The sequence below is a fragment of the Zootoca vivipara genome, chromosome 10 (assembly GCF_965207765.1).
Source record: "Zootoca vivipara chromosome 10, rZooViv2.hap1.1, whole genome shotgun sequence".
Taxonomy (NCBI): domain Eukaryota; kingdom Metazoa; phylum Chordata; class Lepidosauria; order Squamata; family Lacertidae; genus Zootoca; species Zootoca vivipara.
In genome coordinates this window covers 37,001,039-37,025,324 of record NC_142593.1, presented here as the reverse complement: position 1 = coordinate 37,025,324, position 24,286 = coordinate 37,001,039, and the positions used below count along the sequence as shown (strand labels likewise).

The window sequence follows — 24,286 nt, the reverse complement described above, 5'->3', positions numbered from 1 at the left end:
TTCTAGTGTATTCATTGGATTTCATCAGCAGTTATTTTAATTGAGCCCCTGTTGAGAAGGAATTCAGTAAAGGTCACATCAGGGATAATAAATTCTACATGTGAAACCAGTAGAAAAAGCCATTAAAAGAATTCAGGCCAAAGTACTCAAATTCAGCTCGCAGATTAGTTTCCTATACAAAAGTCTGAATACATTTTAAACCTAAGCAGGCGAAACAGCAATGGGTGGACTGTGTGTGTGTGTGTGTGCGCACGCGCACGCGTGTGCTGGTGCCGGTGCCCTGACCCCCTCAGGACTATTCCATTCCCTAACCACCCTGAATTTCAGCATTCTTTTTAAAAGGGTGAAGTCTTGTAATTATTGTCCTTAAAACAATATAATTGAAAATGTGCAGGCATGGTTCCACCCTATTGAGCATGATAAGTATTTTGTACAGTGGAAGATCTCATTTACACATGTGGCAAAATGTGAGGGTAGAATGAAGGAATGTATCAAGTTAGTGTGCAAGTAGGGGATGCCATTTATGTACCAAGCTTCCTGAAAAACAAAAAAACACCAGCACATCAGGGAGAGCTCTCTTCCTGCTGTGCTTATTTTCTGATAGCAGAACATGTTTGTTTGTTTGTTTGTTTGTTTTTTTAAAAATGTAAGGGATAATTCTAGAATGTTTCTGAAATGATACTATTCATCCTAAAGCTTCAGAACTTTACCATCTCACCTCTTTCTGCTTCATGAACAGACTAGGTCGGGGGTTTCCCAAACTTGGGTTTCCAACTGCTTTTGGACTACAACTTACATCATCCCTCACTAGCAAGACCAGTGGTCAGGGATGATGGGAATTGTAGTCCAAAAACAGCTAAGGATTAATGCTGGGTTTTTAGACCCCGTCTAACATGGTCTCAGCTATGAGGGAGTCTGCATATCTGCTTTCTGCTATACTCTGGAAAGTCAGAAGTCTCAGATCATCACATAGCAAGAGGCCATGGTGGATTGGGAAGTAGCCTTATTTTGTACAAGCCTGCAAGGTTAGTAAGATCAGCTACAAACCACAAAGTTTTGCAATTGTTTTGCAGCCTTTTTGTAATGAAACCCCCACATTTTGCAGTACCCTCAAAAGTTGGTTACTGTCTTACTTTTTTATTGAGATTTTTATAACAAATAAAACATTTCTGTTTTTTTTTTTACTATTCCAGTAGCAGAACCATAAGGCAAAGGGAGACATAAAATGTAGATTCTGGATCAGAATATGTTTAATACACACAAGAGTTTCCATACAAATTGCTGAGAGGCCCATGGCCTTCACAATGCGTAGTCTTTAACCCTTGCTCCGCCTACTTTCCTGGGTGCTCCTAAAGAAGCTGGCAATAGACCCTTTACATTGAAACGGGTATCAATAAAAAGAACTTTTAAAAAAACAACTCTGTATTTGAAACCATTAACTTGCAAGTTCTGCTTTCCAAAGAGACAGATATGTGCCATGATAAGTTATCTTGAAATCCGATGTTCGACTGCTCAGAAGGCAATCCTGGCTCTTTGGGTGCACTAGTCTCATACATGCATTGAAAAACAAAAGGTGAAGAAGAGTAACTCTAGTATGGCCCCACACTAAAACAGTAACCCATTTTGGGGGGCCCTTCAAATTTTGGGGGTTTCACTGAAAACAGTTGCAAAACTTTGGCACCAGTTTGGATTGAATCAGACAGTGTGTGTGTTTTTGGGGGGTGTTCCTGGTTTGAGTATCAGTTCCTCAGTTTATGGGTTGCGGTTTAGAGGGGATTACAGATTTCAGGGTTCAAAGTTAACAAAGCTAAAAAGATCTTCAACAGAAGCGTCAGTGACTCCTAAAATACATCTAGTTGAGGATCAAGAAAAGGACCTTTTCAGTAGCTAGGCTCACGTTTTGGACTTCCTCCTTGAGGAAAGCCTGCCTAGCTATCTTTCTAATAACTTTTCACTGCATGTTAATGGCTGTCCTTGTTAGAAAGGCTTCTGGTTAATGCTGTTTGAGAAAGTTTTAATTGTTTTATTGAGCAACTTTTGATTGATGTGCTTAACGTTTGTTGCTTTTAATTTTTGTAGTTTTTATGGTCTTTTTCTTATTTCATTATTTTAATAGTTGGCTAACTTGAATTCCTTTTGAGGAAAAGTAGAATAAAAATATTTTAAATATCACTTCTCTTTGCTGGGAAGCTATTGAAATGGGACATATATAAATGATAAAATTATTATTACTGGTATTACAGTGCTCAGGATTTTAGCCTGTGTTTATCATTATTGGTTTCCTCATAACATCTAGTAATATTGCAAACATTTAGGAACTGTGAGTGGTTGTGTTTGAATCTTTTCAGTAACCTTCCTGATTCAGTTGTCAAGTCAGCTAACTTTGCAAAACTACCGGATTTGCTGCATTTGTTGTTCCTGTATTCTTTTATTCACACAAAAAAAAGTTTATAAAAAATGATGACTTAAACCAATGTTGTCATAATCAGTATCGGCATTGGAATGTGCTATCGCATCTTAAGTAAATGAAAATGGTTTGAAAATTCTAAACTTTGAAGATAAAACGTATTAGTCTTTTAAATTCAATTTAAGTCATGTTAAACTTCAGTAATTCTAATTTTGTGCTGATTTTGAAAGACCAGAAAAGAGTGTTGGAAAAACTCCCCCTTAAAATACCAGCGACTCCCCATTTACCTGGGGGTTACATTCTGAACCCCCTTCTGCATATGCAAAATTGCGTAAAAGTATCAGCTCAGCTGGTGGGCAGGGGTGAAGCTTCCCTGCACCTCAGCTGGGTAACCTGCACTGTCCCTCTGGCTCACATGGCTCCATGGATGGGCACAGCTGATGAGCGCGGAAGAACCAGAGGGATGGCCATGCTTGGTTGGCCAGGTCGTCCCCATTTCCATATACCTGACACTGTGTGTGTGTGTGTGTGCGCGCGTGCAAATAGAATGCATGTAAGCGGGGAGTTTTCTGCAATGCAGAAATATGTTGAGGCAACGGTGTTTCTGCTCAGAATGAGTTTCCAGAAAAGTATACTTCAGTCATCCACTTTCCCTTTCTGTAAACTTAGCTGCCCATAGATTATGTTGAGGATGTTTAAAATGTGACAGCTAAACATTTGTTTTTCTTAGCGTCGTGCACATTTTGAATGGGCTTGTTTTTATGTAATTTGTGTGTCTGTTACGTCAGACTGCTTGTTAAGTTACAGCAAGTAAGATCACACGGCATGTCACTGAGATTTTTTTTCTAGTCACAATGGGTGTTACCCTTTGTGCGCATGATATTCCTTTTTTGCATGGTCATGCAGCATGTGTGTCAATACTGACTTGGTGTATAACGTGTCCCGTGGTTTATGCATGCTGCACTAATCTCTGTTATCTGTCCCCTCTTTATTCAGAGCATGCTGTCTAGGTCCTTTAATTCCAATTATGCTCCAGTTAGCAGCTTTCACTATGGCAGCTCTAGGGATCTGCATGGCAGCCAAGGCAATGTTGCCTTGAGTGTTGCAGACGGAAGAAGTTCTGGTGTTCACATTGTTCGTGTGAGTACATACATAAACAGGGTATTGTTAGCAAGAAATTGGAAGAGGCATGTGATAGTGCCTTTAAAACTGCACTTTCGTAATTGTGTACAGTAATTCTAGATTATGGCTGATTCCACCCATTACTGTAATATGATGATTCAATAATGGCAATTATTGAATAATTTTCTTTCAATATTTGTAATTTTTTTTTAAAGTGCTTTCTGCTAAAGCATCAGAGAAGAGCAGTTCTAAAATGAGACTTAATTTTTTAAATAATAATTTGGCATGTTCTGCCTACAAGCCAACTGATAGCCATATAGAGATACTGAAGCGATTTATCCCTCGATTGGCAGGTGACCGTAGGGATTCTGCTTCTCAAGGATGGAAAAACAGCTTTCTTCCTTGAGATGTTTAGATAATTCAATAGTTCTGAGCTTGTTTATTATCTCACAAGCATATCTGGTGTCAGTGTAACCTGATGGTTACTGCTTTCAGCCTGTGGAATTCTATGATAATACAGTATTGTATAAATAAATTGGAGTGGTGATTTTTATGTATTTCTATTGGCTCACACTGATGCTTTAGCTTCTCTATTCACTACCTCCCCTGTTATGTTTTCCCTTTTATTTTAACTTGTGCAATTTAGCCAGAGCCCCCTATAAAAAGTGCTCTGTATGCTGATGAAACTATGTAAACAGTACTGCAGCTTTGTGTTACAAAGACATACAGTGAGGGGGGAAAGTATTTGATCCCCTGCTAAATTTGCCCGTTTGCCCTCTGACGAAGAAATGACCAGTTCATAATTTTAATGGTAGGGTTATTGTAGCTGTGAGACAGAATAACAACAGGAAGAAACCCAGAAGACAAAAGTCAGAGATTGATGTGCATTATAATAAGTGAAATAAGTATTTGATCCCTTTGCAAAAGATGACTTAGAACTTGGTGGCCAAACCCTTGTTGGCAATTACAGAGGTCAGACGTTTCTTGTAGGTGGCCACCAGATTTGCACACATCTCAGGAGATATTTTGCCCCACTCCTCTTTGCAGATCCTCTCCAAGTCAGTAAGACTTTGAGGCTGATGTGTAGCTACTCGAACCTTCATCACCCTCTACAGATTTCCGATGGGATTAAGGTCTGGCCACTCCAGGGCCTTAATGTGCTTCTTGAGCCACTCCTTTGTTGCCTTGCCCGTGTGTTTTGGATCATTGTCATGCTGGAATACCCATCCTCAACCCATTTTCAATGCTCTGGCTGAGGGAAGGAGGTGCTCACCCAAGATTTGACAATACATGGTCCTGTCCATCGTCCCTTCGATGTGGTGAAGGTGTCCTGCCCCCTTAGCAGAAAAACACCCCCAAAGCATAATATATCCCCCCTCCATGTTTGACGGTGAGGATGGTGTTCTTGGGGTTGTAGGCAATATTCCTCCTCCTCCAAACACTGCGAGTTGAGTTGGTGCCATAGACCTCGATTTTGGTCTCACCTGACCACAACACTTTCACCCAGTTCTCCTCTGGGTCATTCAGATGTGCATTGGCAAACTGCAGACGGGCCTGTACATGTGCTGCCTTGAGGAAGGGGACCTTGCGGGCTCTGCAAGATCTCAGTCCTTCACGGCGTAGTGTGTTACCAACTGTTTTCATGGTGACTATGGTCCCAGCTGCCCTGAGATCATTGACAAGTTCCCCTCATGTAGTTCTGGGATGCTTCATCACCGTTCTCCTGATCATTGCAACTCCACAAGATGAGATCTTGCATGGAGCCCCAGACTGAGGGAGGTTGACAGTTATTTTGTTTCTTCCATTTGTGAATTATTGCACCAACTGTTGTCACCTTCTCACCAAGCTGCTTGGCAATAGTCTTGTAGCCCAGTCCAGCCTTGTGCAGGTCTACAATCTTGTCCCTGACATCCTTGGACAGCACTTTGGTCTTGGTCATGGTGGCTACTTTGGAATCTGCTGGATTGATTGCTTCTGTCAACAGGTGTCTTTTGTACAGGTACTGTAAAGAGCTGGGATTACAGGTAAAACCTCTCCCCTACAGCAGGTGCTTCTAATCTCAGCTCATTTCATACAGTGAAGATACCAGGTAGCCTGACATCTGGCTGGTTGATAGGGGATCAAATACTTATTTCACTCATAATGCACATCAATTTCTGACTTTTGTCTTCTGGGGGTTTTCCTGCTGTTATTCTGTCTCTCACAGCTATAATAAACCTACCTTTAAAATTATGGACTGGTCATTTCTTCGTCAGAGGGCAAATGGGCAAATTTAGCAGGAGATCAAAAACTCCCCCCCTCACTGTAGGTAGTAGCCAGAATCACAATTCTATATTGGGGTTCACAATGATTCACCAACTTCTCCTCATAGATAATAACGGAAGTTTAATTTTGTAATACTCTGTAGTTAGATATAATTACTTATTTCTAAGTATGAGCCATCTATAGCCCCCCTCATTTTTCTTGATTAAACGTTAACTTAATATGTCCAAGGTTCAACTTTCACAACTCCACAAACCTTTTTGTCTCTTTGGATTCTTTACTCAACATCATAATCAATTTTGTTTATAGGACATGAGGCCCAACATTATCTTTGATTATTTCTTCTCAATATTCAATCTGTTTCCAAATTACATTGTATAAGTTTGCAAAAATGTGATCATTCCTCTTTGCCCTCTTGGCAAAAATTCCAGTTCATAATCAGGCCATCTTTCACCTTGTGTACTGCAGCCTTATCTTTTCTGGCCTTCTTTTGCCACATCTTGGCACTCAAAAATAATTCACTCATCATATTTAATATCATATCATTTCCCTCTTCAGATCCCTGTACTGGCTTCCTGTCTGCTCCTGTATCCAACATAGCCTAGCCTTCCCTTCCCTTCCCTTATTTTTTCATTATCATATTGCAGTACATGCTGTCTCCAGCTCCAACATCCCCAGCCAATTGAATTCTTCCTCATGCTTCACTCTGCCTCCCGGGGTCTTCCTCCATGTAACCTTTGGCTAAATCTTGATTCATTATTCCTTGTTGTAATTTAGCATTTAACTGAACAGAACCATATTCTTTTCCTGTTGCCTTTGCATTATTAATCTTCCTTCTGTTGTTTCTCACTGATGTACATTTTAAGATCCTTGGAACAAGAATGTATCTTTTTATTTGTCAGTCTGTGAAGAGCTCTGCATATTGATAGTGCTCTATTAATACTAAATAATAATAATAATAATATGATGGTGATGATGATTATGATAATATGTTTGATACACAGCTCACAGTAGTTCCACTGAGCTGTTTTGGAACCCCATACTTCTATCATAAAATGAGGATGGCTGTCCTTGTCCCACCTACCTTTCAATTCCTGTGAAAAAATAAGCAATGGAAAATCTGTTCAGAGGAATTCATGCAAACTAAATTGTTAACATAGTTCAGCAAGACAAGGTGTAGGAAAAGTGGCAATGGTGAGGTTCATGTTCCAAAAAGTGGATGGGCATCGGGTAAATCTAGCAGAACAAAGTTAACAAAAGACTTTTGTGTTATGTTTGCAAATCCTTAAATAGCTACTGTTTAATGAATAGTTTTATTATGCAGTTCAGAGTAAGTTCCATTGTTGTTTCAAAAGCTGGGGTTAACATTTATGGTCCTTTCAAGGCTGAATAATATGATTAAATTCTTGAATGCACCAAAGTAATATGCTTAACAGTCATATGGACAAAATTGGCAATTCTTGTATAATGTGTTTACAATATAGCAGTAATGTTTGTATGCTTTTATCATTTAAAGCATCCCCAAACATCAACCTCAGTAGAGCAATGTCAGGAAGATGTATTCATTGCTGGACAGCAGAACTATTCATCTGCCACACTTAGCCTCAAAGATGTTGCTTCAGACAACATGAAGAAAGTTCCTGTGCAGGTACTAAGCTACAGGGATCATTCACAATCTATAAAAGTATTGTTCTGACACAAATATCTGGTTCAGATACAATGCTAAACTATGGATTTTGTGCTCCCACCTCCCTGTTGTGTTAACAAGAAGATCAAAAGCTTTCACTTCTAGTTAATTAATGGTTAATTATGTCCAAATGCAGAACTGTGATAAATGTTAACTATGGTTTTGGGAAATTAATCACTGTTTCAAGCTGGCATGTTTCCCTAAATTATAGTTAAGACAGTTTGTCCAGGCTTGAGCATAATGAGTAAACCATTTGAGGGTTGTTGTTGTTGTTTACAATAAAGTGATGTATTAATTTTATGAAATAAATATATAAATTGTAGTGCAGTTTAAGTATTTCTTTAAATAATTAAATAAATAAAGTGCAGTTCACTTAAAATGGAAGAAACTTCCCTCCCGAGTGGCACTTGGGTTTCCATCTTCCATTTGCTTGAAGGAGGCAGAAAATGCTATCCTTTTACTAGATGTGAGCTGCTCACCTTCCTTGGAGGCTCAGTTCATTTTCTACTTTGCTTGAAGCTGGATTCAAATTCTGATCCATTCTGGCCTTATTGGTTTCCAGTCTCCTGTTGTGGCGGCATTGTAGGAGAATGGGAGAGTTGGGAGCACACAAGCCCAGACCTTAGTGATTGCAGCCGAACAAGGCCATTGTTATGGGCAGGAAATGCATAGTGAAGAAAAGAATCAGCAATTATTTACTTACCTAATTGTGTGTCTTGGTTGTTTACTACTCAAGAGGTTATAACACAGAAAATGTCAGCTGTTCTTTGCACGTCTACTCAGAAACAAGTCACATGGGACTCAGTGAGACTTACTCCTGGATAGCTGTGTATAGAACTGCGACTCCAGTGCCTTGTGGTATCATGAAGGGCTCAACTACAACACACATTTGGTTATCCAAGCTTAACTGCCACAAATTAGAGGGGGGAAATAAATGCATTATTCATGCATTCATATAAGCCAGTGGTTCTCAAACCTTTTTCTCTGCGCCACACTTTCAGAATAATTTTTTTCTTGTGCCACACTGAATTTTTTTGATAAAAATACATTTGAAAACAAAAAGAAACAACTTCTAGCAATGCTTAATTTATAACATAGAACACAACTACTTTTAATATGATCACGGAACATCCAGAAAGTATAAAACAGTGCAGCTACATAAGAACATGAATCATTCACAAAATACAATTATAAATGAGTCTTCTCTGTTCAAACAGTAGTTCTGGATCGCAACTACGTTGTTCTCAGTATCACTTGATGCTCTTGCTCTGATTTTGAAAAGATATTATTCATATTCTGCAAATAAAAAAGATATTTTTATATACTATACAGTACTATAATACACCGAAATGTTTAAATGTTTCTTTGATTGTCCTTGGATCTTACCATCACATTTGCTATCTTCCCCTGCCACATCCTTTGAGAACCATAAGCAATATACTAAAACTTCAAAAGCTATTCAAAAATCTATGAGTACTTCCACCAAAAAAAAATTATATATTCCCTAATTGATTAGTTTAGCCCATTACCCAGTGGTCTAGTTTGTACTAAACAAAAGTTGAAAAAAATGCATTTCATTCCCATTTGTTTTGTGTATACTGCTATTAGTTTTTTTAAAAAAATAAGAATACAACAGACATGTTTAACAACAAAATCTCTTGTAAGTGTTGCAAAATCATTATCAGCTGAGCATCAAGATAATATATATACATATTCTTGCGGATGTAAAATGTTGCTTAAGGATTATTCATTTATCCAGATACCTTTGACGAATGGGCAGATGTGCCAGCCTCCAAGACCTCAGGCAAACTATAGCCAAATCCATCATCCTGCTTCCCAAACATCTGTGGCAAGACATCCTTCTAGAGAGCAATTAATTGATTATCTAATGCTTAAAGTTGCCCATCAGCCACCCTATAGTCAGTCCCAGGGTCCATCAAGGCAAAGCCACGAGATGTCAAAGCAAGAGGTAAGGACAAAGGTTACAACTTAATGAATAAATTCTCACATTGTTGTTGGAAAGCACTGGAAGCATTTACTTGGTTGAGACCCTGCGAATGTCCTTTGCTGATGACTTGTTATCTTTATTATTACCACTGTTGTTCATGCTTCCATATAAATTTTTCAGGAATATGCCCAAGTGCTTAGAGAAATATTTGTTTGTTTGTTTGTTTAGTAAGTATTTCACTTTGACTAACCCATGCAACTTACAAAACAAAGAATATAAAACTTAATAGAAATACAACAATTTTAATTCATTGGTGAGCTTGAAAATATAGAAGTAAAGCATAGTATTATGTGATATAAAAATGGATTATGCAATAGCTGCAGTTTTTCCATGAATCTGAACACGTAGAACAGATCTATTTTCTGATTTTCTGATTTTCTTAGATAAGAGTGAGAATTGAAAAGGATCCAGAGCTTGGATTTAGTATATCAGGAGGAACCGGTGGCAGAGGAAATCCCTTCAGGCCTGATGATGATGTGAGTATTAAATAGATCCAGTCCTTTGGGGTATGGTTATTGTTTGGGAGGTATTAGCTTTATTGAGGAGGAACTCTTTGATGTTTTTAAGGTTTTTATGATTAATGTTGTTGTTGTTTCGTACTTCCCATGCTTCCTTTTGGGAAGAAGGATGAACTATATTAACCATAAATAAACAAATTGTACACACACATACACACACTTCGCCCACCCCCAGCATTAATAAACATTATTTTTCACTCTTTTTCTTGTGAAGTTATCTAACCAGCTACACAATAAGAATAGAGAGATGGTGGAGGTGGAAGGACCTCATAAGCCCAATATTGAGTTTAACTCTGTGCGCAAAGAATTGTTAAGATGTAATATGTAATAATTAATTACTACTTAAGAAAGAGAAAAACAGGCTAGATTGGGTTAAACTTGAGGAAAGTAGGTATTCGGAAAACACAATTCCTGTTGTTGGAGGAAATTGGAGAACTACCATAGTGTTGATGAATTTAAGTTTTGTGGCAGTCTGGCTAATTTAATAAAGCAAACTTCATGTCATAGGCCAATACGTAATACATTCCCTACAACACAAGGTTTTAGCTGTAAGCCTTATCCAGAGAATTCTTTTGAGTGCTGAGATTGAAAGGCTTACCAGCCTTCTCTTTTAAAACCTTACTTTCAAAAGTATGATTTACCATACTTATGTATGGTAAAATAAATAGGTAATATTCAGCATTAGTTATACTCTGAGTAGACTAATTGGAATTAGTTATACTCTGAGTAGATTAAAATCAATTGACCTAAGTCTGTCAATTTCAGTGGATCTGCTCTGATTATGACTGAGTTTCATATCACCGAGTGCCCTGTTGGGTGCAGAGTTCATTTTACAAATTGAGGAAATTGGGGAATAGTGGGGTTCTGGGGTCAATTGAATGCTGGTAAGATAGGAAGAAAGCCTAAGAAAACAAGGAGAATAATTGGGTGTTAATAGAAAGCATGTTCTGTTGTAGCTAACTTCACTTATGTCAGTGCTTTTTGTCTAAGAAAATGTTTAGGGGTACCCCTGTGTTTCTCCAGAAAAAAGCACTGACGTACGTTGTTGTTTTTCTAGCCCATGGGACAAATATCTTGCATTCCTAGTGCAGCATCGGATGAGACAAAAACAAGTGAAAATTATTTGCAATAGTGACTACAAGGCCAGCCCAGTATTTTGAACCACTGTGCACATGCACAGTGGGACTTTGAACTTTGCCTTGCACAGTTTTTGATACAACTTCTAGGATGATTCAGAGAATCTGTCATTCAAATATAAAAGTCCAAATCCCTACTGCAGCTATAGAGGGTTGTGTTCCAATAAACCACCATGTATGTATTTAACGTTTGTTTCCTGTTCACTTGAAGGGTATATTTGTAACCAGGGTACAGCCTGAAGGACCAGCATCTAAACTGTTGCAGCCAGGCGATAAAATTATTCAGGTAATGTTGCTTAAACCAATTTACCAATTATTAATGTTCATCACTATAGCAGTCTTCAAAATATTGCCTCTTTTCCCCATCCCTTATCTGCTCCATCACTTCTTTTCACAAGTTTCTGAATATTCTTCAAAAGCAACCACACAAACATCTAATTATTGTAGACAATTCTAGATGCTACCAGAGCATGGATAACAGAGGCCGGGCTACCTCTGTCCATGAGAGACCACCACTGACACACCAGATGAAGTGGCTGAAAGACACTCTTTGCCACAGAGGCTACTTGGGCCTGCAGTGACATAGCTTGATCCAGGGCTTGCATCCAGGCTACACACTTGATAATTTAGGAGGAAGACAAGTCCATTCAGAACAGGTTTAATACCTATAAACACTGCTTTTTTCTTTAAAAATGTTTAGGGGTACTCTCATTTTCCTACTCATATTGAAATACTGCCCCTTATACTGCCAAACTTAGAGTCACAAAATGTTTAGGAGTTTGCATACTCCTGCGTCCCCCCCCCCCAGAAAAAAGCACTGCCTATACCATAGAACTTCTGCTTCATTGGTATTGAGTTTCAGTTTATTGGCCCTTATTCCAGCCCCTTATGGAATATAGGCACCATTCCCGTCCCTTCATTTCTCCACCTTAATTTAATAAAAGAGAGGGGTGTTGTCAGCATACTGGTGGCATCTTACACCAAAGCCCTGAATGACTTCTCCTAGCAATTCCATATACATCTTAGAAAGGAGGGGACATGACAAAACCCTGAAGCAGTTCCCGAGAACTACCTCCTAGAATTGGCTCTCCAGGTAGGCGTATCATCATACCTTAAACTTCCAGTGCAAAGAGCCTCTCCAGGATACCTTGGCCAGTGGGTAATAACATCCTCTGAGAGGTCCAAGAGAATTATCAGGGGTGGGTTGCCTTTCTTCTGTCTTTCTCATGGTATACACCCATCTATCAGGACAACCCAGGCAGTTTCAGCATACCACACTATCAATTTAACCTTTTTGGTTCTTCTGCCACTGCTTTGAAGCATGCCATCACTTCCATCATTCTCAGAACAACCATCAAATTTAGAGATGGCTGAACAGATAAAATAAACTGTTATTGAAAAGGTTTCCCTCTATACTTAACAGGATTTAAATCTTCTTTCCAGGCTAATGGATATAGCTTCATCAATATTGATCACGGACAAGCGGTATCTTTACTAAAGACTTTTCAGAACACAGTGGAACTCATCATTGTTCGAGAACTTTCTTAAATACTGTGGAAGAAGGGGAAACGTCTTTGTGATCCTTTGAAGGACTTGTGGGAAACTGAATATTTTGATTATTTTTATATACAAAAACTTTTAAAATTATGTACAGTAATAAAATAATCTTGTGGTTATAGGGGGAAACCACTGTAAAGAACATAGATAAAACAGTTTTGTAAATGCATATTGTAGTCAACCTTGTTGAGTTTTAAAGCATTGTAGCAATCAAAAGTCACTCCTCCAAGAACAAACCTGTGGTGTATTTTGTACAGATGGTAGGTTTATTTTTGGATAACGCATACACATAACTAAACTTTGTGTACAAGGAGCCTCCATTGTAGCCAATGGACAGATGGCAGGGCTTTCTGTCCTGTAGCTGTTTGTTGCCTTTATTTTTTTGTTCACCTGGTTTTAATGTTTTTGTTGAAACCACTTCTGTAGATGTGGATAAGATTTGATATGTTGGCTTTGCTATGTGCATATTGTACAGATGAATGGGTAGATGGAAAGTGGGGCTGGCTGGGATAATTTTGAAAGGCCAGGTAAAATGGCCGTGAAAGTATGGAATCCAGAAAGAAAGAGGGAAACAAGTTAGCATGAGAATGTAGATCTACCAATAGAAAAATGCAATAAAATGTGAAGTCTTTTTAGAGAGACTATAAATACACTTCTGGGAGTTCTACAGGATTGGCTCATATCACATCAACTGACTGTCTTATTTGTTTTCTTTAATTTAACTTTGAGTGTTTTTAATCACACAACTTTTTTCACCTGTGCTGTGGAGTTGTGCCCCAGAGACTCCTGTCTGTTACGGAAATCCCCAGTTTTGTGCAAAAGGGTGATTTTCTTCTGCCTTGTATTAAATACTCCATTTTCAACTTATTTATAGATTTTTTTAAAAAGAAAAAGAAAAAAACTAAATGGCCAGTTTGTTTTTTTAAAAAAAAACTGTGTTGCCTGTAACTCATCACCTATATATCTATCACACGTGTGCATGTTCCAAACCTCTTAACTACTCTGCCAGAAAAAAACTTCATTCTTTTTAATGGGGTTCATGGCAGTGAGGCCTGTGGGGACTGGGCTGCCCAGAAGTAAATGGTTCAGGAAAGGGTTAGGAAAGAAACCGTGATTTTGTTTGGCCTTGAATTGCCTTGTTAGACTAAAAGGAAACAATACGTTTGGAGCTAGGTAACCAAAGCCAGTGAAACTGTTGCAGAGTGATGGGAGAATTGCTGTTGGGAAGTTATAGAGCAAAGGTATGGGAACTTGTGACCCACCAGTTTGTAATGTTCTTTCTCAAAGGGCTGTTCCTACAGGTGACATTAAATGTGAACTAGACACATCAGAGTCATTAAAGGGTTTCTAACTATATTAACGTAATAGTGATTTACCGCAGGCTGCCTTTGTTCCTTATTACTTGTATAAATATTGGATTATACATATTTAATTTTGTTTATGACAAACATTATGTTTATTTTCCTCTTTTTTCTTTATATAACAGAGATGAGATTGCCTAACCTATAGGGTAATAAGTAATACATGGTTATTATGGACCAGAGAAAAGTGCCATAAAAGACCAATAACTGTTTTTTAAAGGCGAATTATTAATCCGTCATTGGAGCAATATTCAGTTACTGCGATTTTTAATAAGTAGAAATTGGTAGTTTTAAAGCGAAATTAGCAAAAGCACCAGCCTATATAGTGTTTGGAAAGATGTGCTGGAACAGAAAGGAACCTGTATACTTAACAGATAAAGGCAGTACTTTTTAAATACACAGACTCCAATGATATTGCACTCAAATATGTTATCACCTGCATATTGTACTGTGTATAGTTTTTGATAATTTTAATTGAAACCCTTTAACAACTCTTTGTACATTAATTTTAGTTGATTTTCATTGATATTTACATAGGAATTGATTTTTATATTAGCGAAAATGTGCTGTATTTTGGTAAAGTTCACTTATTTTCTGTGTGCTGTTAATCTTTAAAGAAAATGAGAAACATAGCTATATAATGGCAGGCTTCAGTGTTACCATGCTTCTAAAATTGTCTTTTAAATTTCTCTACTTTTTATTGACAATTCAAAAATTTACATTCTTTGCTTTTAATTATATTAGTAACCTCAGCCATTTAAAAGGGAATATCCACAAATCAGTCCTAATCTGAGGACTTGAGGCATAATCATGGTAAGGGCAAAAGTCCCAAATCAGAACTGATTCTTTATTGATCATGGACACCATTTGTCTTTGACAACATCAGGTTGAAATAAAGTGTTCAAATTCAATTTTGTATGAAATAACAAGCAGTGTAAACCATGCTGTTAGAATTTAATTCAGTTGAATAGCTTTGTACAATAGTGTTGCCAAAAAGAATAATTGTTTGTTGAGAGAATTTAAAGAAACTTTGTGGCCTTCTAGGGGTATATTTTATTTTACTTTTTGGTGCAAGGAACTAGAAAAAGTGTGTTGGAAATCAAACATTGATGATACTTTTTTTAAAAAAAGAAGACATGTTGGATGCATTATACCACTTGTGTTGGATGATGGTGAAATGAAGCTGTGGAAGAAAGCTTATTCAAAACAGAAGATCGTTATTCAGAAGCCATGGATTTTTAATGTTTCTCATCTTGTCAGATAAGATATATCTGCACACTTGGTTGCTTTGGCATCGAATGAATAAAGTGTTTGTCAACTCAATATTCTTTTCATGACAGTTCATTAAAGAATCAGTTCAAATGACAAATTCTGGGGGGAAATCCCACATATTTATTGTGTAAATACATTTTTTTTTACTTTTTTTGACTGGAGTTTCAAAAATGTGTATATAATTGAACACATCCTATGAACACAATCATAGCAATAAGCAACACACAGAATCAAGCCTTTATCATTAATTTGCTGTACTACTTTTTAAAAAAGTAACTATTCCCTTATTAGCAGCTATGTAATGTTTTTATTGATCAGCATTTATTCAGCATTCCAAATTTTGTATATAATTAAATTGTTTCTGAAGTAACACATGGAGAATAGATAATAAACTAATGCTCTTTAAATCACTGTGTAATTTACTGATTTCACTACATCAATCTGAAATTTTCTAAATCATTTAAATCTACCACTGAATAACATTCTATAATCAAGCAGAGATTCTTGGAATTTTCTCTTTGTTTTAAATACCCTTTCCTTATTTGTATTTGATTTTAAGTCCCTTTGAAGGAGAGTGCTGCCTCAAACCAATGGTGACGCAGATGATTATCCTCTAGACCATTGGTCATTTTGGATGGGACTGATCTGGCTGGTGTTCTTTCTTCTATCCTGTGGGCATGTGGGAGGCAATTAGTCAAGCATTGAGGTCAAGGTTGCCTGCAATAGCAACCTTGGGAGAACTTTGGCAGGAAGCCTCTGGAAGAACCAATGACCCAACCTTAAGGAGCGGAGTGCAGCTTCTGCAATAGTTAGCTCTCATAGAGCAGTTAATCTGATAAATGATTAGCTTTTTTACTGGTGGTACAACTCTAGTCCTCTCGGGGAACAGCCAGCATGGTGCCCTCCTGAAGTGGTTGGACTACAGCTCTCAGCAGCACAGCCAATGCTCAGGCGTCCTGGGAGTTGTAGTCTCAACAATATCTGGAAAGTACCACATTGGCTACACCCTGCTCTAGATCAGGCACCCCCAAACTGCGGCCCTCCAGATGTTTTGGCCTACAACTCCCATGATCCCTAGCTAACAGGACCAGTGGTCGGGGAAGATGGGAATGGTAGTCCAAAACATCTGGAGGGCCGAAGTTTGGGGATGCCTGCTCTAGATGAATCTGTAAGTAAACCCTTGGGAGAAGAGTTTATTCAACAGTGGCACAGTGTAATCTTATACGTGGCTACTCAGAAGTAAGTCCCACTGTATTCAATGAGGCTTACTCTCAGTGTGTGCATATGACTGCAGCCTTAACTGGATACTAGAGGTGTATCTAGGGGCCCTTATGGACTTGGCAAGGATCTATATTGGCACCCCCCCACTCCAGTGGACGGGGCTAATGCTCTCATCTGTGTGCATGCAAAAGCTATAGTTATTTTAGGGCAATGGGAAAGGCACTTTGTACGTGCTCAGGGACCCCTTTTAAACTCTACTACAGTGGTATCTCAAGTTACAAACGCTTCAGGTTACAAACTTCGCTAACCTGGAAGAGTTACCTCGAGTTGAGAACTTTGCCCCAGGATGAGAACGGAAATCGTGCGGTGGCGGTGCAGCGGCAGCAAGAAAGCACGCCTCTAGTGAAGAACAGTTTAAGGTTAAGAACGGACCTCCGGAACGAATTAAGTTCGTAACTAGAGGTACCACTTTGCATCTTTGGGAGTGGAGACCAGGTACTGAAAATAGTTCAGCCCTGGCCGAAATTCACACCAGTTGGCTCCAATTCCCAGGTCCCTCACAATCTGTCAGCTTCCTATCCCCCCCCCCACCTACCTGTCTTTGCACGCCACCAAGCAGAGGTTTTTTTAGAGTAGTGCAACTGGTTCGTCCACAATGGGTGCTGTGCCACAAGGGGCTTCACAACAATGCTACAGAATGGGCGCCAAATTGTAGCATTGCATAGGGTGCCACTGAAATGTGAGAGCCCAAAGTCTGGAACCAAACATAACTGGAGGAGGAGCAAGATGGAGCCATGTGAAACTGCACACTTTGCCTCTAAGTTGCTCCCCTCCTGGCCAGGGAGACTTCGGACACCTTGGTCACTTGCTCATTCTCGTCCTCCCACCCATCCTTCCATACCTATCCCGTCGGTTGACCCAGCTAGTGGTTTTGGTGGTGTGGTCCATGTAGACTTTGTAGTTGTAGTTGTTGTAGTCCCAAGCGTCCTCTCAGCTCAGAGCAAGCCCAGCAGCAGCCCCATGCGAAGAGCTCAACAACTCATGCAAAGGATTTGTTTTTCTTGTAAATTTCCTTTCTGGAAAAGGTTGCAACATTTGAGGTTAATGACACATTGAGTGATGAAAGCAAATAGATAGATGGCTTTTCACCCTCTTAATACTAGACCTGAAGGAGTGTCTCCACCCTCTATCATTCAGCCCAGACACAAAGATTCAGCTCCAAGGGACTTCTGGCAGTTCCCTCATTGCAAGAAGCGAGATTACAGGGAACCAGGCAGAAGGCCGCCTTGGTAGTCGCGTCTGCCCTGTGCAATGCTCTCCAGTCAGATCTCAAGTAAATATACATCTATCTGACTTTTTTACGAAGACATCTAAAAGCAGCCCGGTATAGGGAAGTTTTTAATGTGTGACGTTTTATGGTGGATTTATAATTTGCTGGAAGCCGCCCAGAGTGGCCGGGGCAACCCAGGCAGATGGGTGGCATATAAATAAATTGTTATTGTTATAGGCCTTGTGATAAATAAATGGAGCTGAATGTTGGGAATTCAGAAAGACTTCTGGACACAGTGGATGGCTAAATATGGAATGTGCTTAAACAATATTTGATGGCTGCTAAAGATAGATTTAAACGGAGTTAGACATACAGAGGATAAGTATCCATGATTATAAGTCAGGCATCCCCAAACTGCGGCCCTCCAGATGTTTTGGCCTACAACTCCCATGATCCCTAGCTAAGAGGACCAGTGGTCAGGGATGATGGGAATGGTAGTCCAAAACATCTGGAGGGCCGAAGTTTGGGGATGCCTGTTATAAGTTATGATGGCTATGTGCTACCTCCAACATCAGAAGAAGTATGCCTCTGATTATTAAATGCTGCCAGGGAGAAATACTTCTTGCTATTGCACTCATGCCCTGCTTGTGGGTGTATCTTTATATGCCCAACCTATCCCTGAGTTCTGCAGGAGAGGGCATCCTGAATATAGCATATATTGAGGAGCTAAGTTTGTCATAGGTATGAGCTTTCGTGTGCATGCACACTTGGTATTAGAATAAATTGCAAGCTGGAGAGCTTCTCTTTACAGTAAGTGGCCAATGCAATACAAAAGAATTAATATGACAGATATCAGTACCAGCCACCCAAGTCCCATGCACCATGCAAAGGAAACACCATGCAAAGGAAACTGGCACCTGCCTGGCAGGTGTAGGGAACCTTGGTGCTGCTTCATCATGCCCTTAGGACTCTTTTCCAGACAATGGCTGAGGATGGTAGGTGGTAAGGCCTGATGAGGTACTGCCAATGGCCAGATAAAGCTTGGATGGCTGCTTTTGGCCCTCGGGTCTGAAGTTTCCCCACTCCCAGTTTAGTTGGGAGTACAGGGGTTACGCAGGCATAATTGATTAGGCATAAGTGGATGCAAGGTGCAGGATGCACCCGGGATTACTACAGCAAATCAGTTGTAAGGGCTGCTCGTCCTTTTTTGATAACACAACCTCTAGACAGGAGCGAGAAACCTGTGGCCCTCCGCATGTTGTTGAACGCCTGTTCCCATCAGCCCCTATCCAGCATGGAAAATGGTCAGGGATGTTGAGTCCAGCATAATTTGGAGAGCCCGATCTCTCAAGCATTCATTCTCTCTCCATCCATCTATGAAACTTCTCCCTGTTGTGGCATTTTTGTACAAAACAATTCTTTTGATTTTTAATACGGGGGTGGGATATGCAAAAATTTCACCCCACCTAATAGGGAAATCTAATCTATTCTACTACCCAAGGCGTCTAATGTGGATACTGGAGAGGGGAAGGGCAGGAGGCACTGCGCATAGTGCAATTTAGGGATTGTTTATTCCGTATGCTTTGACATTTTTTGTCCGTCCACCCCTTGTCCGTCTCTCAGGTGCTGCCGTGCCCTAACCACCACAAAAAGCCCTCCGTTTCCTAGCTTAAAGCCGCATACAGAGGAGACGAACAACAGGCCGCCTCAACGCCAGGGCGCAGCCGCGTTCTCTCGGAAGTTGCGCGAGTGCAGACGCTCTAGGAAGCTCCGCCGTTTCTTTCTCCGTGGTGACTTCCGTCTCCTCGCTTGTGTGCGTTAGTTCGGCCGAGACAGCAAACTTGCCGCCATCATGATGAACAGCGGCGGCATCGGGGTGCCTCTCGGCTTCCCTTTGACCCCTACTTCGGTTATCCAAGTCACCAATTTATCATCGGCGGTCACTAGCGAGCAGATGAGAACGCTCTTCGGTTTCTTAGGTGACATCGAGGAGTTGCGTCTCTACCCTCCGGAGTAAGTTGAGGCCCGACCAGGGCCCTCGGGGCCATAGAGAATGGCGGGAATGACAATCCTTGAGGCAAGGGGAGAGTGAGAAACGGACCGGATGCCGTGCCCGCCATCTTGCTTTCGGGTGCGAGTGGCTCGCTTCATAAGTGGTTGCGTCATTGGGCAGCATCTGTTCTATGAGAACGAGAGCTGCCCGTAATTAACATGGCGGCCAGTGACTGTCGTCGTCCGGTTCCCCCCCCCCAAAAAAACCCTGCCAGTTTCTCCTCAGCCGCAGTCCAGACCTTCAGCGTTTCTTTCCCTTTTTTATGGGTGATGGTGCTGGGAAAGGCCGCGGGTGCGGAGGCGAAATGCGGGCCTCCCTAGAAGCCTCAGCCGCTTTTCGTGCTTCCTCGAGGCTCTCCTTGGCGTTGGCGTTTAGCAAAGACGCCATGTAGGAGAAATCTGGCTCCTCGGGGATCCTGCTTTCCTTTCCCCCGAATCTCGTTCCTTGCAATGCGTTGCATCCAAGGCTAGGCTAGTGACTAGTTACTCGGGAGTAAGCCTTATTCATTTCAACAGCGCTTGCTTCCGTGTAAAGCTGCAATCCTTTGCATGCAGCTTGGGAACATATTGAAATTAATGGTCCTTACATTAATATGACTTTTAAGTTTCCAATAAGTACGCATAGGAAGGGATTGTAAGGGATGCCTTCCCCCCTTTCCCTCAAGCACTTGTAAATTGCAGAGAGACTACTCAAATATGTAAACATGAATGGGATGTTAGCAGAATAAACTTTTAATTAGTATTAGTGCTTCCACCTTGTGCTTGCTGGGAAGACACGAACAGCCTAGAAGTAATGGGAAGCCATTGTTTTTTATGTGCAACCTGGGACTTGTCTTATTGTGCACCATTTCTCCCTTACTGATATTGAATCTCTTCTGCCATTCTGTTTCCTGTTACCTATTTTGGAGAGATCCTTTAGAGTTTTTCACAGATTTCTTGGGATTTTACAATCATAAATAAATTGATGCTGTTCACCTGCACTCTTCAAACACACTCCTTAAGGTCTAGTCTTTGCACACTGAATCAGCATAGCATCAGACATTGTTATACAAACCTAGGTTAGTTCTATTAATTTAAGCTCATGGGAGAGCCAACTGCCCCAAGAGTTCAAGGTGTCAACGTGTGCTGAATAAGTGGCTGCATTTGGCAAGTACTGAAAAATTAAAATGTCCCCATGATAGTTTGTAGAGTGATTAAAAATGAGTGTGCAGTTGTTGTTGATGTTTAGTCGTTTAGTCGTGTCTGACTCTTCGTGACCCCATGGACCATAGCACGCCAGGCAGTTTGGTCAAACTCATGTTCGTAGCTTCGAGAACACTGTCCAACCATCTTGTCCTCTGTCGTCCCCTTCTCCTAGTGCCCTCCATCTTTCCCAACATCAGGGTCTTTTCCAAGGATTCTTCTCTTCTCATGAGGTGGCCAAAGTATTGGAGCCTCAGCTTCACGATCTGTCCTTCCAGTGAGCACTCAGGGCTGATTTCCTTAAGAATGGATAGGTTTGATCTTCTTGCAGTCCATGGGATGGAGATTCAGCATCAAATGGATGGTAGAGACGTCTTCTTAAAGGAATTGGCCGTATTCTCAGAAGGATCCCAGCTATAAAAGTGTTCCACCATTTCTTAAAAATCTTATCTGAAGATCTTAAAGAACATGCAGAAGTTTGCCTAATGTACAATTTTATTTCATTAAACTGTAGCAGTCTCATCGGTCATTTACAGAATGCTGTTAAAATATTTTAATTACTTGAAATTAAATAAGAATTTTCTGGTGACGGAATATTTCTTTGCTAGTATTTGAATTATTTTTAGGAGAAAAGTTTTACTTATATTCTGTATTAAAAACTAATGACCAATGCAGACGCAACATGAGCTTGATTGTTAATTGTGATTAAGAGGCTGGGTATAGTAATTCAGATTCCAAAAGCTGAATTCAGGGGTTTTTTGACCATGATTAAAGCTGTTCAGTGTTCATTCCTAACCATGGTAAAGGGTTTGTGTATGCATGTGTGAAACATGCTCACATGAACTAGAGAACCTGGAGGTGGATATAGTGCAGTTTTATATCCTGATCCCTTAACTGTAGTTAATGGATGAGTTGGAGTTATATTTATACCAGCCTAAAGTAATCTGATACTATGCGGAAAACGTATTTCAGTTTTCATGTTCTTAGGTCTGTAATTTTTAAAGTTACATTTGCATTAATATTTATAGTTGCATAAGGCTAGCAAAAATAGATCAAAACTACAGCATCTAATTGGTTTTCTTTTTCTTGCAGCAACGCACCACTTGCTTTTTCCTCCAAAGTATGTTATATTAAGTTTCGGGAATCTTCAAGTGTTGGTGTGGCCCAGCATCTAACAAACACGGTTTTTATTGACAGAGCTCTGATAGTTGTGCCCTGCGCTGAAGGTTGGTATTTCAGATTATACCTTTGTTTTGATAGTCTCTGTTCTGTCAGTTTGTTGCTTGTGTTTTTTCAGCATCTGGGAAGGTGTTGAAGATATTACTTACCTTGCTTTTCTTGTAATAGAAATGAATTTGGTAGGAAGGAAGACACTTTTCTTTTTAAAAAGTTTTATGGAATTTAAAAATATGTGTTACATTAGGTTTGAAATGTGTGGGCATTTTCTCTTATGAAATGTGGTCATGTTTCATTTATCTTTTGCAAGGATGAACATTTGCTTCTTTAACTAAAACTGCACACTGACAACTTCATCCTAAAATTGTCCTAGCCATCTGTCTGAAAAGGAATGGGCAACACAGATGGAAGTGAAACTACATCAGAAAATTCCAATCACATATTCACACATCTCTGAAACAGTAGGAGCTAGACCCTACTTTCTTATTTTGGTTGTAAGCTAGGATTCTCAGGATTCAAAAACAATGGTAGTTTATTACTTGGGTGGGCTTAATTTGAGTAATGGTGTAGCCCATCCTAATGACTCATTAGTAATGCATTCCAAAGTTTGAGTTGTTAGCAAATAACTGGGTGGTTCTCTAGATTTTGTTGTTGTTGTTTAGTCGTTTAGTCGTGTCCGACTCTTCGTGACCCCATGGACCATAGCACGCCAGGCATTCCTGTCTTCCACTGCCTCCCCAGTTTGGTCAAACTCATGTTTGTCTCTAGATTAAATCTCTAGATTTAATGTGACCATAAGTATGCCTTTATGCTGCTTTCACAATTGTGTAGCAAATCACCTTGTAATGTTAAGGACTGCTTCAGCTGCTCAGATAATAAATGATAGATCCACTAATAGCTTTGGTTCTGTTAGCTGCATAGGTATATATCTGAATTCCAGTTCTCTAGTCATAGTTTAGACAGGACAAAATTCTGTCAGAATACCTTGCACATGTGGGAAGGTACAGAGATAGGGAATTGTTCCTGCAAAACCTAGTTGGTATAAAGGAAATGTCTCAAAAGCATCAGCCAAGATCCACAGGTGCAATTAACTCCTATTGTTTGGATAGAAATTCAAAGGTGATCTTGGCCAGTGAGCAGAAGGGAAATGAAAGGGAGTAAATAAAACAAAATTCTAAAGGTGGTCTTGTGAGCCAAGGATGGAGGTCATTAACTCAAGATACTACTTACAGGCTTAGAGCATGGGGGGAATTTAACCTAGTACCAAGAATATCGCTTTGTGAGCACAAGCATTTCTGTGCCCCGTGCACTGTTCTGGGAGTTCTCCCCAAACCCCCAAGCCAATTTCAGGTGCATACTTGTGGCAGGGTTGGGGGAGAGGCCCATTGCACTAGTGGAAATGCTTGTGCTGTTGTCTGCTATCAGGACCAGTTAGTTGAATCCATTCCTATGTGTTCAGAACATGTATCAAACATTTTGGTACTAAGCTTCAGGGTTTCAATTCCAAAACAGATAAACACAGTGCAGATATATAAACGTATCCTTGTAGTAGAACTTTCCTATAACAGAGAAAGGTAATACATCTATTGAAATTTATTGACCCTTATTTCTGCTCTCTATCCTGAACAGTTTTCAAGAATTCTTGCATATTTTCAGAATTAATAAAACCTGCAGTCTTTTTTCTTAAATTCATAACTATGTTACATTATCATTACCCAGTTACATTGCTAATTGAAATGTTTTATTATGATAAATAAATATGACTTTGGTGACATAATCTCAAATGCAGTAGAAAAAGTGCTTCTGTGCCATATCACATGCTTGAGTGTCAGGTCTTCTAGCAAGATTGTTTGAAGTTGTGGAGCACAATTGACATGGCTTTCTGCAGCTTGGAGAGTATGCCTTCCTGTGGACCTCAGAATTTCCTTTTAAAAATATTGATATATGGCTCTTCTGATTGTGGAAATTAATATGTGCTAAGAGCACAAAAAAATAATAAAAGAGCTATCATGGGAGTTTCTGTTTGAGAGTTGGGTTACTGTGTTCTTTACTTAC

The 24,286-nt window shown here is 39.8% G+C and overlaps 2 protein-coding genes across 15 annotated transcripts in view; both read left to right on the top strand.

Annotated features, from left to right (window-relative positions):
• ERBIN (erbb2 interacting protein) overlaps positions 1–15,381 on the top strand; it is a 93,984-nt gene extending 78,603 nt beyond the window's left edge. For 3 of the 5 annotated variants that reach the window (XM_060280263.2, XM_060280261.2, XM_088652669.1), the window contains 6 exons: positions 3,404–3,547; positions 7,308–7,439; positions 9,238–9,447; positions 9,870–9,962; positions 11,352–11,426; positions 12,584–15,381. In XM_060280263.2, coding sequence (XP_060136246.1) covers positions 3,404–3,547; positions 7,308–7,439; positions 9,238–9,447; positions 9,870–9,962; positions 11,352–11,426; positions 12,584–12,688 — 759 coding nt within the window. In that variant the 3' untranslated portion in view covers positions 12,689–15,381. The remainder of the gene's footprint in view (positions 1–3,403; positions 3,548–7,307; positions 7,440–9,237; positions 9,448–9,869; positions 9,963–11,351; positions 11,427–12,583) is intronic. The other 2 variants (XM_060280262.2, XM_088652670.1) reach the window with 1 other exon arrangement.
• A 4,260-nt stretch (positions 15,382–19,641) lies between these two features.
• The window catches only part of SREK1 (splicing regulatory glutamic acid and lysine rich protein 1), a 31,372-nt gene continuing 26,727 nt past the window's right edge, over positions 19,642–24,286 (top strand). For 9 of the 10 annotated variants that reach the window (XM_088652672.1, XM_035099714.3, XM_088652673.1 and 6 more), the window contains exons 1-2: positions 19,642–19,834; positions 22,148–22,281. In XM_088652672.1, the coding sequence (XP_088508798.1) occupies positions 19,674–19,834; positions 22,148–22,281 (295 nt within the window). In that variant the 5' untranslated portion in view covers positions 19,642–19,673. Of the gene's footprint in view, positions 19,835–22,147; positions 22,282–24,286 lie in introns of those variants that run through there. The other variant, XM_088652678.1, reaches the window with a different exon arrangement.